The 13959-nt window shown below is 37.9% G+C and overlaps 2 protein-coding genes, 2 long non-coding RNA genes and 1 other non-coding gene across 5 annotated transcripts in view; 1 reads left to right on the top strand and 4 right to left on the bottom strand.

Moving 5' to 3' along the window:
• The window catches only part of gdi2 (GDP dissociation inhibitor 2), a 15467-nt gene extending 8715 nt beyond the window's left edge, over positions 1-6752 (bottom strand). The window contains exon 1 of the mRNA XM_037760254.1: positions 6561-6752. Within this exon, the coding sequence (XP_037616182.1) occupies positions 6561-6605 (45 nt within the window). The 5' untranslated portion in view covers positions 6606-6752. The remainder of the gene's footprint in view (positions 1-6560) is intronic.
• The window catches only part of LOC119482603, a 23347-nt gene extending 13566 nt beyond the window's left edge, over positions 1-9781 (top strand). Inside the window, exon 3 of the long non-coding RNA XR_005205472.1 lies at positions 9768-9781. This is a non-coding gene — a long non-coding RNA (uncharacterized LOC119482603). The remainder of the gene's footprint in view (positions 1-9767) is intronic.
• LOC119482600 lies at positions 4094-4483 on the bottom strand. The gene is made up of 2 exons (XR_005205469.1): positions 4174-4483; positions 4094-4127 (listed from the first exon to the last, which is right to left on the bottom strand). It is a non-coding gene; the product is annotated as an uncharacterized LOC119482600 (long non-coding RNA).
• On the bottom strand, positions 8720-13959 carry ankrd16 (ankyrin repeat domain 16). The gene is made up of 7 exons (XM_037760256.1): positions 13338-13959; positions 11206-11426; positions 10916-10958; positions 10560-10668; positions 10294-10455; positions 9391-9469; positions 8720-9005 (listed from the first exon to the last, which is right to left on the bottom strand). Exons 1-7 carry the CDS (start codon positions 13664-13666, stop codon positions 8842-8844), a joined length of 1107 nt encoding a protein of 368 aa, XP_037616184.1. The 5' UTR covers positions 13667-13959; the 3' UTR covers positions 8720-8841.
• On the bottom strand, positions 13131-13218 carry trnay-gua. Its single transcript is given in 2 exon segments — positions 13131-13166; positions 13182-13218. It is a non-coding gene; the product is annotated as a tRNA-Tyr (tRNA).

Raw genomic sequence — 13959 nt, 5'->3', positions numbered from 1 at the left:
GTCTATAAAATGTCAGAAAATAGTGACAAAAAACAAATCACATCTCATTTTACATCTTAACAGTACACTACAAGATGTTTCTGAAAACGTTTGAGGCGAGAAATAATCATTACAGAAACAAAATACTGATTTATATTTGATCAACGCTGCCTTGTTTGACCATTTGATCAGACTTTTTGAGTGATTGACAGCTGTCTCCGTTGAACGAACAGCCAATAGAAACGCTCTCTCTCTCTGAAATGACCAGTGATTGGCCAAAGTGTCCCGTCACAGGCTAGATGTTCTAAAGCCTGAAAACAGAGTCATGAGGAGGAGCAGAAGTCTAGTTTTCTCTCACAACACTTGAATTACAATATGCTGAAAGTAGGGATGCTAATTTTGAAAAAGTTTCTTAACCAATAACCGACCCTCGTTAACCGATTATTAAACGTTAACCGACAAGATTTGTGCCTCGCGCCAGCTGCAGTGTACGAGCACAACAGACAACTGAGTCCCCAGTTCACAGTCCGGGAGCGTTAACTTAGCAGCTACGATGCTGTGTGTAGTGTCGCGGACATGCAGCCACTTTCCCAGTAAAAGTCTCCACCGCACATTTAGTTTCGTTTAGCGGGTTGTCAGCTGTGTGTCTGCCCGGATTAACGATAGCGATTGTCCGACAAACAGTGTGTGTGTTTGTGCTACGTTAGCAGCTCTAGCATTGCTGGTGGCTTCTTGCTCGCCGCCGACACACACATACGGTCTGTCAGCGCGACGTAAATTTAACGAGTGTCCGTGTGTGAGGTTGTTGGTGGCGTTCTAGCTGTGAATGTAGGTGTAGCAGTTTGTGTAGTTTATTTGTCGCTGAATAAATGCTACGAAACTACAACTCCTCCGTTCCGCTCAAGCGAGCTGGAGAGACAGAAGCCAATTTCCTGTATCCTGCAACTCCGGCTCCGCCTCTTAAGGTGGGCTGTTAAGGTGGACCACCTTTTCTCCTTAATATGACGAGCTGCTCCTCTGAGCCGCTCAGCTTTTTAATGAATTATTAATATTTCTTTTAACCGTTTTTAACCCATAGCGTTAATCGGTTAAAATGCTTAATGTCGGTTAACGGTTAATTATTAACATCCCTAGCTGAAAGGTTATTATGAAATGTTTGCCCAATGATGCCAAAAATATTCTGCCTACTGCCACTTTAACTGATTATTAAAATTGTTTTTCAAACAGTTTTTAAGTTTAAATGGAAAACTTTATTCCACTGCACTATTGTTGTTTTTTTTGTTTGGTAGCTAGGTCAAATATTTGTCCATCACTCATATTTTCACCCGCTACCATTGGTGACGTTCCAACAGTCATTTCTCGTGTACTGAATGATGAAAAAAGCATAACTGCCCACAACCTCCTCAACCACTGAAATGCCGCCTTACTCGCCTTTAGGCAACAAGCTGCTTACTTGGGAGGGATCACCAAGAGCATCACTATGTGATCCAGACTGCATTTAGGTACAGTTTGATATCTTGTGCCAAGCCACTCCCCTCATGTGTCATTAGTAGTGGACAGATGGGAAACCCCATCCCCCAGTCACTTAACCCAGTGACATAAAAAAGGTGGCAGAAAATATTCCATTTCAGAACACAAAGCTAGAGCATACTATTGCACAATTATTATATATATTTATTAGGGTTAGGGTTAGTCAATCGATTACAATATTTGATTGTGTTCAAAATGAACCTTAAAGGGAGATTTGTCAAGTATTTAATCCTCTTATCAACATGGGAGTGGGCAAATATGCTTGTTTTAATGTAAATGTATGTATATATTTACTATTGGAAATCAATTAACAACACAAAACAATGACAAATATTGTCCAGAAACCCTCACAGGTACTGCATTTAGCAGCATTTAGGTACCCATAGAACTCATTTTCAGGTCAAGGGAAACCCTTTGAAAAATGGCCATGCCAGTTTTTCCTCGCCAAAATTCAGCACAAGTTTGGAGCGTTATTTAGCCTCCTTCGTGACAAGCTAAAATGACATGGTTGGTACCAATGGATTCTTTAGGTTTTCTAGTTTCATGTGATACCAGTATTACACTCTAGCTTTAAAACTGAGCCCGCTACAACCTAAAAATCACAAGATGCGTTAATGTGTTTATTAAATTAGCGGCGTTGACGCATTATTATTGCATTAACTTTGACCGCACTAATTACTATTATTATTAGAATTCTCTGTAACCTGTTGAGTTAGTAGTCATAGCAGTGCTAATGTCAATGTGTAACATAAAAGGGGAATCCATGAGACATACATAAATGAAGTCACTTATTTGCATAAGGGAACTAAAACCACTACTGTGCAGTGATCTGCAGGGCTTTTTAGGCTGGCTGGCTGACAGTCAGTCTCTTTCTTCCTTTACTGAGCTTACAGAGTACTTACAGTCTACTTTCGGTTCCTCAGTCTTGTTGGAACCACACCCAAATGTGAGCTAAATCAACACCCCTGCCCATCAAAAACTTAGCCAACCCACTTTCTGCTGGGCTGCTGTTGCCCTGTAAAACATCTGCCTGCTCTGAAGCCTGAAACCAAACATTTTGTAACTCAGTGTCATAAAGGTCGATTTTTACAGAAACTTAAAACAAGGCTATGTTGAGGCTCAGATGATGTCAGAAATTAAAACTGTGTGTGCGCTAGGATTCTCCAGAACAAGAACAGTCCAGAAAATTGATTTCAAGCAACTCGGGAGTTGACAGGAAGCTGCAACTCGGGAGTTGACAGGAAGCTGCAACTAGGGAGTTGACAGGAAGCTGCATCTCGGGAGTTGACAGGAAGCTGCAACTAGGGAGTTGACAGGAAGCTGCATCTCGGGAGTTGACAGGAAGCTGCAACTCGGGAGTTGACAGGAAGCTGCAACTAGGGAGTTGACAGGAAGCTGCATCTCGGGAGTTGACAGGAAGCTGCAACTCGGGAGTTGACAGGAAGCTGCATCTCGGGAGTTGACAGAAAGCTGCAACTCGGGAGTTGACAGGAAGCTGCATTGGCATCACGGTATAGTCACGCTTCAGCCGTGCAAAATTGACAGCAAGTCAGGAGACAATAAGGCTGTGACTGACTTTAATATCCGGGTAAACAACGCTTACACATAAATGGGAATAAACTGCCACCTCACACCATGATGGATCAGCTTGTTCGGCTTTGTAGTACTCGAGTTAAAACGAGTTAACTTACATTTTAACAACCTATTGCTGAAGTTGCTGACTGGCAGTTACATAGTCCAAAGTCATCCAGCGGTTTTGGATAAACAGGCCGTTATTTCCAGCAAATATTTTCATTAAAAAAGCTGAGGCTTCGTTAACTTTGCGACAGTTATGCAATATATATATGCAATATATCCTTGAGCAATAAACACCTCAAGTGCAACTACCTTTGCTCACATTTTATTTATTACATCTACCCTATCTCCTATTTTACAAGTGCAATTACCTCTGTTTACATTTCATCTATTTTTATATTTTATACTTCTAGTGTAACACTTCTGTTTATATTTATTTATTACATCTACTTTACCTGTTTTATTTGCTTTATAACTGTGTGTGTTTTACCTGTTATATGTTTTACCTGCCTCGTTTAGTCATGTCAAGTATTTGTTTTAAAGCACTGACCAGAAGTGGAAACTGTGAATTTTGTTGTATTTAATACAATGACAATTAAGCTTTCTATTCTATTCGATGTATATTCCTCTCCAGCCTGTTGAGTCCGGAAACTTGAGATAGCTCGGGTTAGTTTGTGAGCTAACGTTACTTAGTATTTATAATAATAAAAATTGTTTGACACACTATACCATGACTTTTTTATTTTTCTGACATACTATACTATGACTTTTTTTAGTTTTCTAATATATTTTACTATGACTTTTTTTCAACATACTATGACTTTTTTATTGTTTGGACACACTATACCATGACTTTTTTATCTTTTCGACATGCTACACTATAACTTTTTATTTATTTTTTCGACATTCTATACTATGACTTTGTTTCAACATATTTTACTATGACTTTTTTTCAATATACATCACTGACTTTTTTTTGACATAATATACTATGACTTTTATTTTTTTGACTTACTATGACTTTTTTTCAATATATTTTACTACTTTTTTCAATATATTTTACTACTTTCTTTCAATATATTTTACTACTTTTTTCAATATATTTTACTACTTTCTTTCAATATATTTTACTACTTTCTTTCAATATATTTTACTATGACTTTTCAATATATTTTACTCTGACTTCTGTATCTTCCTCTCCAGCCTGTTGAGTCCACCAGGAACAGAAACTTGAGCTATCTCGGGTTAGTTTGTGAGCTAACGTTACTTAGTATTTATAATAATACAAATCGTTTGACATACTATACTATGACTTTTATTAGTTTTCTAATATATTTTACTATGACTTTTTTTCAACATACTATGAGTTTTTTTATTGTTTCGACACACTATACTATGACTTTTTATTTTTCTGACATACTATACTATGACTTTGTTTCGACATATTTTACTATGACCTTTTTTCAACATCCATCACTGACTTTTTTTTACCTAATATACTAAGACTTTTATTTTTCTGGACTTACTATGACTTTTTCCAATATATTTTACTACTTGTTTCAATATATTTTACTACTTTTTTTCAATATATTTTACTAATTTTTTTTCAATATATTTTACTAATTTTTTTCCAATATACATCATTGACTTTTTTTTTTACATAATATACTATGACTTTTATTTTTTCGACTTACTATGACTTTATTTCAATACATTTTACAACTTTTTTTCAATATATTTGACTATGACTTTTCAATATATTTTACTATGACTTTTTTTATTTACCTTTTTTATTGTTTCGACACACTGTACCATGACTTTTTTATCTTTTCGACATGCTACACTATGACTTTTTATTTACTTTTTTCGACCTAATATACTATGACTTTTTTTTTCAAGATACTATGACTTTTTTTCAATATATTTTACTACTTTTTTTCAATATATTGTATTACTTTTTTCAATATATTTTACTACTTTCTTTCAATATATTTTACTAATTTTTTTCAACATACTATAACTTTTTTTTCAATATATTTTACTACTTTTTTTCAATATGTTTTACTACTTTCTTTCAATATATTTTACTAATTTTTTTCCATATACACCACTGACTTTTATTTTACATAATATACTATGACTTTTATTTTTTCGACTTACTATGACTTTTTTTCAATATATTTTACTACTTTTTTTCAATATATTTTACTACTTTCTTTCAATATATTTTACTACTTTCTTTCAATATATTTTACTACTTTTTTTCCGTATACATCACTGACTTTTTTTACATAATATACTATGACTTATTTTTTCGACATACTATGACTTTTTTTTCAATATATTTTACTATGACTTTTTTTCAATATATTTTATTACTTTTTTCAATATATTTTACTACTTTCTTTCAATATATTTTACTACTTTTTTTTCAACATACTATGACTTTTTTTCAATATATTTTACTATGACTTTTTTTCAATATATTTTACTACTTTCTTTCAATATATTTTACTACTTTTTTTCAATATATTCTTTTTTTCAATATATTCTACTACTTTTTTTCAATATATTTTACTACTTTCTTTCAATATATTTTACTACTTTTTTTCAATATATTCTTTATTTCAATATATTCTACTACTTTTTTTCAACATACTATGACTTTTTTTCAATATATTTTACTATGACTTTTTTTCAATATATTTTACTACTTTCTTTCAATATATTTTACTCTGACTTCTGTCTTCCTCTCCAGCCTGTTGAGTCCACCAGGAAGGGAAACTTGAGCTATCTCGGGTTAGTTAGTGAGCTAACATTACTCAGTATTTATCCTACTAGTCCTCAGACAGTCTTAGAGACTATCTCTGATAACATCTCACCTGAGATAAAGTCAACATCAGAGCTAACAGACACTAACAGACACTAACAGACACCTCCTGCAGAGATTAACCGACTCAAGCTGACACGTCCTTATTCTGTTGTTAGCATGCTAACCAGCTAGCTTCACTTAGCTCGGCTATAATCTCATCTAAACCTCTAAATAACCCGGGTTAAATAACTGTGCTAACTACATTCAGAGTGGACACAATACTGAGCTAATATCCAGTTATCTTAATAACATTTAGGCACCGTTAATCTAACGTTATAGCAACATGCTAACAGTTTAACAGACAAGGAATATATGGAAGGGAGGCGTCATATTTTAATGTGGGTAGTGCGCATGCGCAGTAGAATATGGTCAGCCAATCACAACGCAGGACGGCAGCTTGAGTTACACTGCGCATGCGCTGTACAAAAAACCACAAAACCCGTGACCCATCCTCCTTCTACATGCCGTGTAGTCGGTTAGCGGCTAGGCTAGCTACTTAGCGCTGATTAGGCCTAGTTAGTTAGCTCAAAGCTAAGCTAAGCTAACTAGCTGGTTTTAACAGGTTGTATAATCACTGTTTAAAGCTCGTCTGAGTGTTTCTCACCGTCAGCCCGGTGCCCAGGACGATCACGTCGTATTCTTCATTCATTTTGTCCGAGTCTTTAGCGCTCTGCTTCTTCAGTAGTCAGGGAGGAAGAAAATGGAGACGGAAGAGAGAGAGAGACGGTAGAGACGAGGCTCAGGGCGGGCTGAGAGGAGAGAGGAGCGGTCCACAGTCAGGAGACTACAGGGGGCGGGGATTCTCAGCTGTCAATCACTGGCAGGGGCGGGGCTTATCAGCTGTCAATCACTGGCAGGGGCGGGGCATATCAGCTGTCAATCACTGGCAGGGGCGGGGCTTATCAGCTGTCAATCACTGGCAGGGGCGGGGCTTATCAGCTGTCAATCACTGGGAGGGGGCGGGGCTTCTCAGCTGTCAATCACTGGGAGGAAGAGACGTTTGAATTTTTTTTATTTATTTATTTTATTTATTTATTTATTTTTTATTTCAAAATGGCAGTATACATAGTTTTTTTTATTGAGAAATTTACATTACAATATGACATCGGAGGAAGAGACGTTTGAATTTATTTTTTTTTTTATTTCAAAATGGCAGTATACATAGTTTTTTGTTTTTTTTTAATTGAGAAATTTACATTACAATATGGCATCGGAGGAAGAGACGTTTGAATTTATTTTTATTTTATTTATTTATTTTTTTTGATAAAATGCAACATTTATTTTCAACGGGTGACAGGAACTCATGAAAGGCGTCTTTGTTTAAGAAGGCACAGTTTTGTTTTTTTATTGAGAAATTTACATTACAATATGGCATCGGAGGAAGAGACGTTTGAATTAATTTTTATTTTATTTTATTTTTTTTTGTTGATAAAATGCCACATTTATTTTCAACAGGTGATAGGAACTCATGAAAGGCGTCTTTGTTTAAGGAGGAACAGTTTTGGTTTTTTTAATGAGAATTTACATTACAATATGACATCGGAGGAAGAGACGTTTGAATTTATTTTTATTTTATTTTATTTTATTTTAGGAGAGGCTGCGGTCCAGAGTCAGGCGCCTCGAGGGGGCGGGGCTTCTCAGCTGTCAATCACTGGCAGGAAGACACTAGTGATGTGTCGGTTGCCAACGAGTCGGTTCTTTGAGCCGGCTCTTTTAAGTGAACGATGGGAGCCGGCTCCTGTCCGAGAGACTTTTTTTTTTTTTTTTTTAATTAATTAATTAATTCAAGGCAGAATGATAGGACGATCTTCTCTTCATTTATTTTTTTTATTGCCTTTATTTCACACCTGCACGCGCCTGATCAAAGAGCTGATTGGCTCTTAGTTTTGACAGCAAACACCACGTGTTGTAGAAAGTCACAACTTTCTGTGTAATTGTAATATTTAATGCTAGATTGTAGGATATTAGTCTCATGTTGTGCGATGAAGGATTCATCTGTTAACAAACATCTTGTGTGGTTGATAATAATAATTATTATAATAATGAAGGTTATTTATAAGCACTTATCAAAATGACTGCTCATCATGTGTTTTACAAGGTAGACATAAAAATAATAAAGAATAGAATCCAATGCCAGACACACGCACATTTACACAGAGATTTACAAACAAATATAAATAAATCCCAACGTGGTCTGAAAACTACAAGTGGCCTACAGATTGGATCTAACAGGAAGTAGCTTTTTCTGTGACTTCCTGTAAATTCCGTGAAGGTTGCTGGAAACGGCTGGAAACTGTCCGACTTGACCGCAGCTTTTAGTCCCCGCCCCCTGCTGCTGCTGCCGCCTGATCTCGTCTTCTTTCCAGGCGAGACGCAGTTCATCTCGAACGAGCCTATTTACTTACGCTGCAACAGGAAATAAACTGGGACACATTTAGAATGTTTACATTTAAAACTGTGTAATGGTCTAAATATTGTATATTTGTGACATCACAAATGGACAGAAATCCTAACGGCTTGTTTCAAACGCACAATTTCTGAAAACGAGTTGTGTGTGTATTTCTCTGTATATTTTGCATTTCGATACTTTCACAGTATTTATACAGCACTAAAACCTGCTTTATAATATAAAAGATATGAAAATCTCACTTTAGAATAAAGTAGTAATTTTACGTGTTATTGGTGATCGTGGGATAAGCGGTTACGGATATTTCAGACTGCATCTCTGTGTGTCACTGAAGTCTCAAGAATACACAACACAGCACAAGTAAAGATTTATTGGAATCTTCACAACCTCAACTGACTTTAATCGTATTAAATGTTTCAGGTTCTTTTCCGTGTTCTGTATCCCTACGTTACGTTACGTTACGTTACGTTACGTTACGTTACGATGGATCTGGTGAGCCACATTCAAACACACGCACTACGTCTGCTTTCCTGACATGCTGCCGTGCCGTGGTGCCACACGCATCCTCGGAGTCTCGGAGTCCGAGCTGCAAGAGTGTCCCAACGGCATCTGCGTGCTGCCCGATGCAGGCCATATGAAGAGCTGGGGACATAGAGAAGAGGACATGAGAGGGTGGGAGGGTGACCACACTGGTATAATTGCATGTTTTAGATAAAGCATACCTTCAGATTGATTCTGACCAGTGCTTGAAGTGGAAAAAAAACAATTGCCAGTACTCTGTTTCACATGTTGGCGTGTGTCTTGCAAGTAATTCCTATATATTCTCTATTTCTTTAAGCATGTTATACTATGTCATGACATCATTTTGGACCATTATTATTATTACTAGTTAAATGATTATTCTATTATTTACACATATCACAGCCTTCATCTGGATATTTAATTCTTCTGGGAATGTTTGTCCTAAAAGAGCTCAGCACTGCAGCTGAAGTGCACAACACAACACGGAGTGTGACACACTGCTTACCAGTTCTTCCCTTTTTGTCCCGAACATGAAGATCTGCCCCCAACTCCAGCAGAGTTTTTATGGTGGACGTGTGGCCCTCCTGAAAACCACAGATTGAAATGAGGAAGGAGAGTTTATATGCATACATGTCCAGCTATCCACTCAAGTGTGGATGTATTTTTTATTTAAAAATTGCAATTTCCATTTTCTCTAATTGTTTGAGCTACTTCACAATATTTCCACGTGACTCCCAATCAGCTGCAGTAGTATCCCCTAAGACCGGAGATATACTTGCTTTTTAACCACGTATTTGCGACCTTAATTTCTGACAAGTCAGCGTCACACTCTTTATCCATCCATGGTCAGCTCCATCGGGGCCGTTTCAATGCAGAGAACAGACATGTCAGTATCTGGGTGCTCTACAGTCGTAGCGTCGGCCCATTTGACCACGGAGACGAGAGCGACGGCCGGCTCCACCGCAACGTTACCGCCATACCATAACGTTTCCTGTCCGTGACAGAGTTAGCATGCAGCTTTAGCTCTGCTCTGTGTAGCTCTGCTTTTCCTGTCAATGTGTCAAACCCAAAGTGTTTCCATCCTTTACTGGATGTGTAGTGTTTACCACGCTGGATTTAACATGTGAGGGTGCAGGTCGTATCCACGCTGACCCTCCGACGGTTTATACTTTCTCGTATCTGCTGGTTTCTGCTCTACGGTCTGTTTTGAGTGACGGATACAGGACGGATATGGCGTCACGTTACTCAGACTACAACAATAAAAGAGGTAACGTCCATCTGCCGCTGCTTAGACTCAAATGAATCAAATACATCGATTCTGGGATTTATTTCAAAAATCGTAAAAAAAGAATTGCGATACATAGTTGCACCTCCATCAAGTACCCCAGTTCAGAGTCACTGATCTGACCTTTGCGGCGTAATGCAGGGCAGTGAGCTGGACGTCAGTCGCCCTCTGATTCACGTCTACGTTTAGGTCCCGCACCAGGAAACGCAGCGCCTCCTCCTGGCCGGTGACGGCAACCTGGTGCACCGCCTGAGCCCCGAGTACGTCAGCTGCAGTTGCAGAGGCCTACAGTACAGCACACACAGGTCAGGTTCCTGACAAGTACACAGAAATATCTCAGTTTATACAGAAGAAGCATTATTACTAGACTGGAACGCCTTCATATATACCCGGTGCTTCTCTAAAAGCAGCCTGGCCACGGAAATGTGTCCGTTCCTGACGGCGTCCATGAAAGGAGTGACTCCACAGCTGTCGGTGCTGTCTGGGGCGTAGCCACATCTGGAAGGTGAGGGTCAGTCAGACAAGGTCATCTGTGAGCAGCAAATCATCATCAAGCTCAAAAGTGTTACGCTAAATTTATACGGCTCAAAGGAGCACATTTTAGGGTGGCAGTAGCTCAGTCCGTGGGGACTTGGCTTGGGAACCAGAGGGTTGCCGGTTCTAGTCCCCCACACCAAGTACGGACTGTGAAGTGGTAGCTGGAGAATAAAATTGGATTTCATTTACATACAAGATTTCAACCTACCTCTCCAGCAAGATCCTAACAACGTCCTCACAGCCGTGCATCGCTGGATGGTGAACAGAGAGAGTACTGGTTATAATCTGACAATCAACGCAAACATAACAGGAAAACACAGTGTGTGTGTGTGTGTGTGTGTGTGTGTGTGTGTGTGTGTGATCACACACTTAGATTACAGTTTCTGGGAAGATAAACCAGCCCAAGTCAGGACATGTTTTCGTGTACGCCAGGTGTAGCCACTCAGCCGTGGCGTCACGTATCCTAACCCTGGAAGCGGGGATCTGAGGACGCCTTACCTGCAGTGTGTATGGGCGTCCTGCGCGTCTTGCTCTCCGTCCTCCAGACTTCCGGTGCGACAAGAAGCAGGTGCTGTACGACCAGAGGATCGCCCTCCCTGCAGGCGATGTGGAAGGAGTTCCAGCCGTCCTTGTTTCTCAGAGCGGGGTCGGCGCCGTGACACAGCAGCTCCTGGACCACGTCGAGGTTTCTCCGGGTGCAGGCCATCATCAGGGGAGTCCTGAGAGAGAAGAGGCAACACTGACACCGTCAAATATATAAAATAATTATTAAACATTATATCAAGGGAATAAATATGCACAAATAGAAGAAATTTAAATCAAATTTGTAAATAGTTCACAGTAAATTATCTTTAATTTTTCCATCTTTAATAAAATTGTTAATTTTGTTGTGACTATCACATGGTGTGTATATAGTATTTTGAAATCTTCACCTTCACAGTTTTTAAACAATTAAATAATTAAATTGGGTCTAGTTTGTGTTCCTCGTGTATAAAGATTAAACTCTTCTCCCTTGTTTTTTTCACAGCGCAATAAAAATATGTCATTTCACAATCAAATACAAAACAACATTAATAAAGAGATATGTGTCTGATATTAAAACTTTTAATTTAATTCTTACATATTTATTATTTTGTCAAGGCATTGTACATCAACGTCCAACCTGCCAAAATAAAAAATAAGTGAATACATAAATAAATGACTTGATAAATAAATAAACATGTCAATAAATGTAGCAAATGTAAAAACTAATGTTGCCATTAATTAAGTGATAAAATGTGACATACATTGATATTTCTGTTTCATTACATTTATTTATTTTTATTAATTTATTTATTTTAGCATTTATTTTAAATGCATGTATATTTTTGTATTAATTTATTTATGCACGATTTTCTCCTTTGCATTTCACCCCTTATTTATTTCCCCAAACTTATTTAATTTATGCATTTCTTTATGCATTTCTGCATCATTATGCAAATGAGGAGGCTGTCACCTCAACGTGAGTCTTCATGGGGTCAGAGTGCATGTCTATACGCTACCTAGCTGACATTTATTTATTTATTTATTTTTGTTCAAGGAAATAGTGGCAACTTGAGAGACTTAACAGGAGAGTGTTTGAGGAAACAACTTTATAACAGACCTTTTGGGCTTTTGTTATCTTTGAGAAAAATAGACGCTTAGTTCTGCAAGTCGAATGTAACCATAATATGGACTTGTTCATTGTGTGCAATATTAATGACCAACATGTGCAATATTACTTATTTTTCTGTTTTTTAGCTTACTTTAACTTTTTTTATTTTACTTATCTTATTTACTCATTTTTCTAAATGTACAGTATCTTACTTAATTGTTGTTCTTTTAGGCACTGGTGCTAGAAATAGTACTTTTTATTTTATACACTTGAACTTGTTGTAATTTTGTTGTATTTTTGAGCAATCTCTGGCACAAGAATTTTATAATATTATTATATTATTATAATATATTTAAGGCTTTTTTAACTCCGTAAGGCAACAGCTTGGTGCACCTTTTCCCACACCTTATATTGTTCTCTTTTGGCTTCTGTGTAGTAACTTATTGTTTTGATACCACTGGTTATGGGTTTTCTCATTATTTGTTTTTTATGTTTTGTTCTTTTATTGTTGTTTTTATTTTGTCTGTATTTCATTGCATCTGTGCAAGCACTTTGAAACTATGTTTAGAAAGGTGCTATACGAATAAAGACTATTATATTATTATATGGGGGAGCCGGGGATCGAACAACCGACCTTCGGATTGGTGGCCGCCCCACAATATCAATTCGCATCGCCTGTTGTTGCTGCCATTCTTTGTCTCTTATCATTTCTTTTGTCTGTTTAACGATAGTTTCGTATATAGTTCGTAAAACTAAGAGTTTGATGTGCATTGGTAAATCAAAACAATCCTCCTTCGAGCCGGATTTGAACCAGCGACCTAAGGATTTCAGCATTTAGCCTCTACAGTCCTCCGCTCTACCAACTGAGCTATCGAAGGGAGCTGCCAAATAACCGGTGTCATTGATATTTAAAGCCAACAGAGGGCGCTGCATGCATACACAACATTTCTTTCTATATCATCTGCTCCCTGGTTTAACATGCATTAATCATCCTCACCAGTCAGCTTTCTTCAGACTGTCCACGTTGGCTCCTTCCTGCAGCAGGTAGCTAACACAGGCCTGGTGGCTCATGGAAGCAGCTTCGTGCAGAGGCCTCTTGTAGTCGTTGTTGTGCAGCTCCACATCCATGCACACCTGCTTTATGAGATACTGCAGCATGTCCAGGTGTCCTCTCCTGGCAGCATAGTGCAGCAGGGTGTCCCCAGACCGACCGAAGTGTCTCCTGCTGACAGACTGAACCTCAGAGCTGCTGATCAGTCTCTGCAGAGAGTCAACCTGTCCATCCTGAGTGAGCTTCACCAGCTGCTTTAAAGTGTTCTCATCCATGCTGGTTAGAGGTCAAAGGTTAAAGGTTAAAGGCTGCAGCACCAACTACAAAAAGTCACTTTCTGGTCAAAATGACAGAAAATAGTCAAGCTGGTCTTCCTGAAGACATGCTGCAGAGAAGAGAAGAGTTCACTGTTGGTTATCTTCTTCTTCTTCTTTGAGCTTTATTGGTGGTTGGCAAACAACGATTTGGTGCATTACCATCACCTACTGGACTGGAGTGTGGAGCAGTAGATTGGCAGGAAAAAATAAATAAATAAATAAATAAATAAAATAAAAATAAAAAATAAAAT

This window comes from Sebastes umbrosus, chromosome 23, assembly GCF_015220745.1.
Source record: "Sebastes umbrosus isolate fSebUmb1 chromosome 23, fSebUmb1.pri, whole genome shotgun sequence".
NCBI classification, from domain to species: domain Eukaryota; kingdom Metazoa; phylum Chordata; class Actinopteri; order Perciformes; family Sebastidae; genus Sebastes; species Sebastes umbrosus.
The sequence above is the reverse complement of the archived record's forward strand: the minus strand, read 5'-3'. Positions and strand labels throughout refer to the sequence as shown.

What these genes read in the sequence shown, in the direction of transcription:
- ankrd16 (XM_037760256.1), bottom strand. Translation starts at nt 13,666, where the DNA reads ATGGATGAGAACACTTTAAAGCAGCTGGTGAAGCTCACTCAGGATGGA. An exon ending in TGCTTTTAGAGAAGCACCGG is followed by an intron (nt 10,456 to 10,559) that starts GTATATATGAAG and finishes GCTGTACTGTAG; the next exon opens with GCCTCTGCAACTGCAGCTGA. An exon ending in GGACAAAAAGGGAAGAACTG is followed by an intron (nt 9,006 to 9,390) that starts GTAAGCAGTGTG and finishes CTATGTCCCCAG; the next exon opens with CTCTTCATATGGCCTGCATC.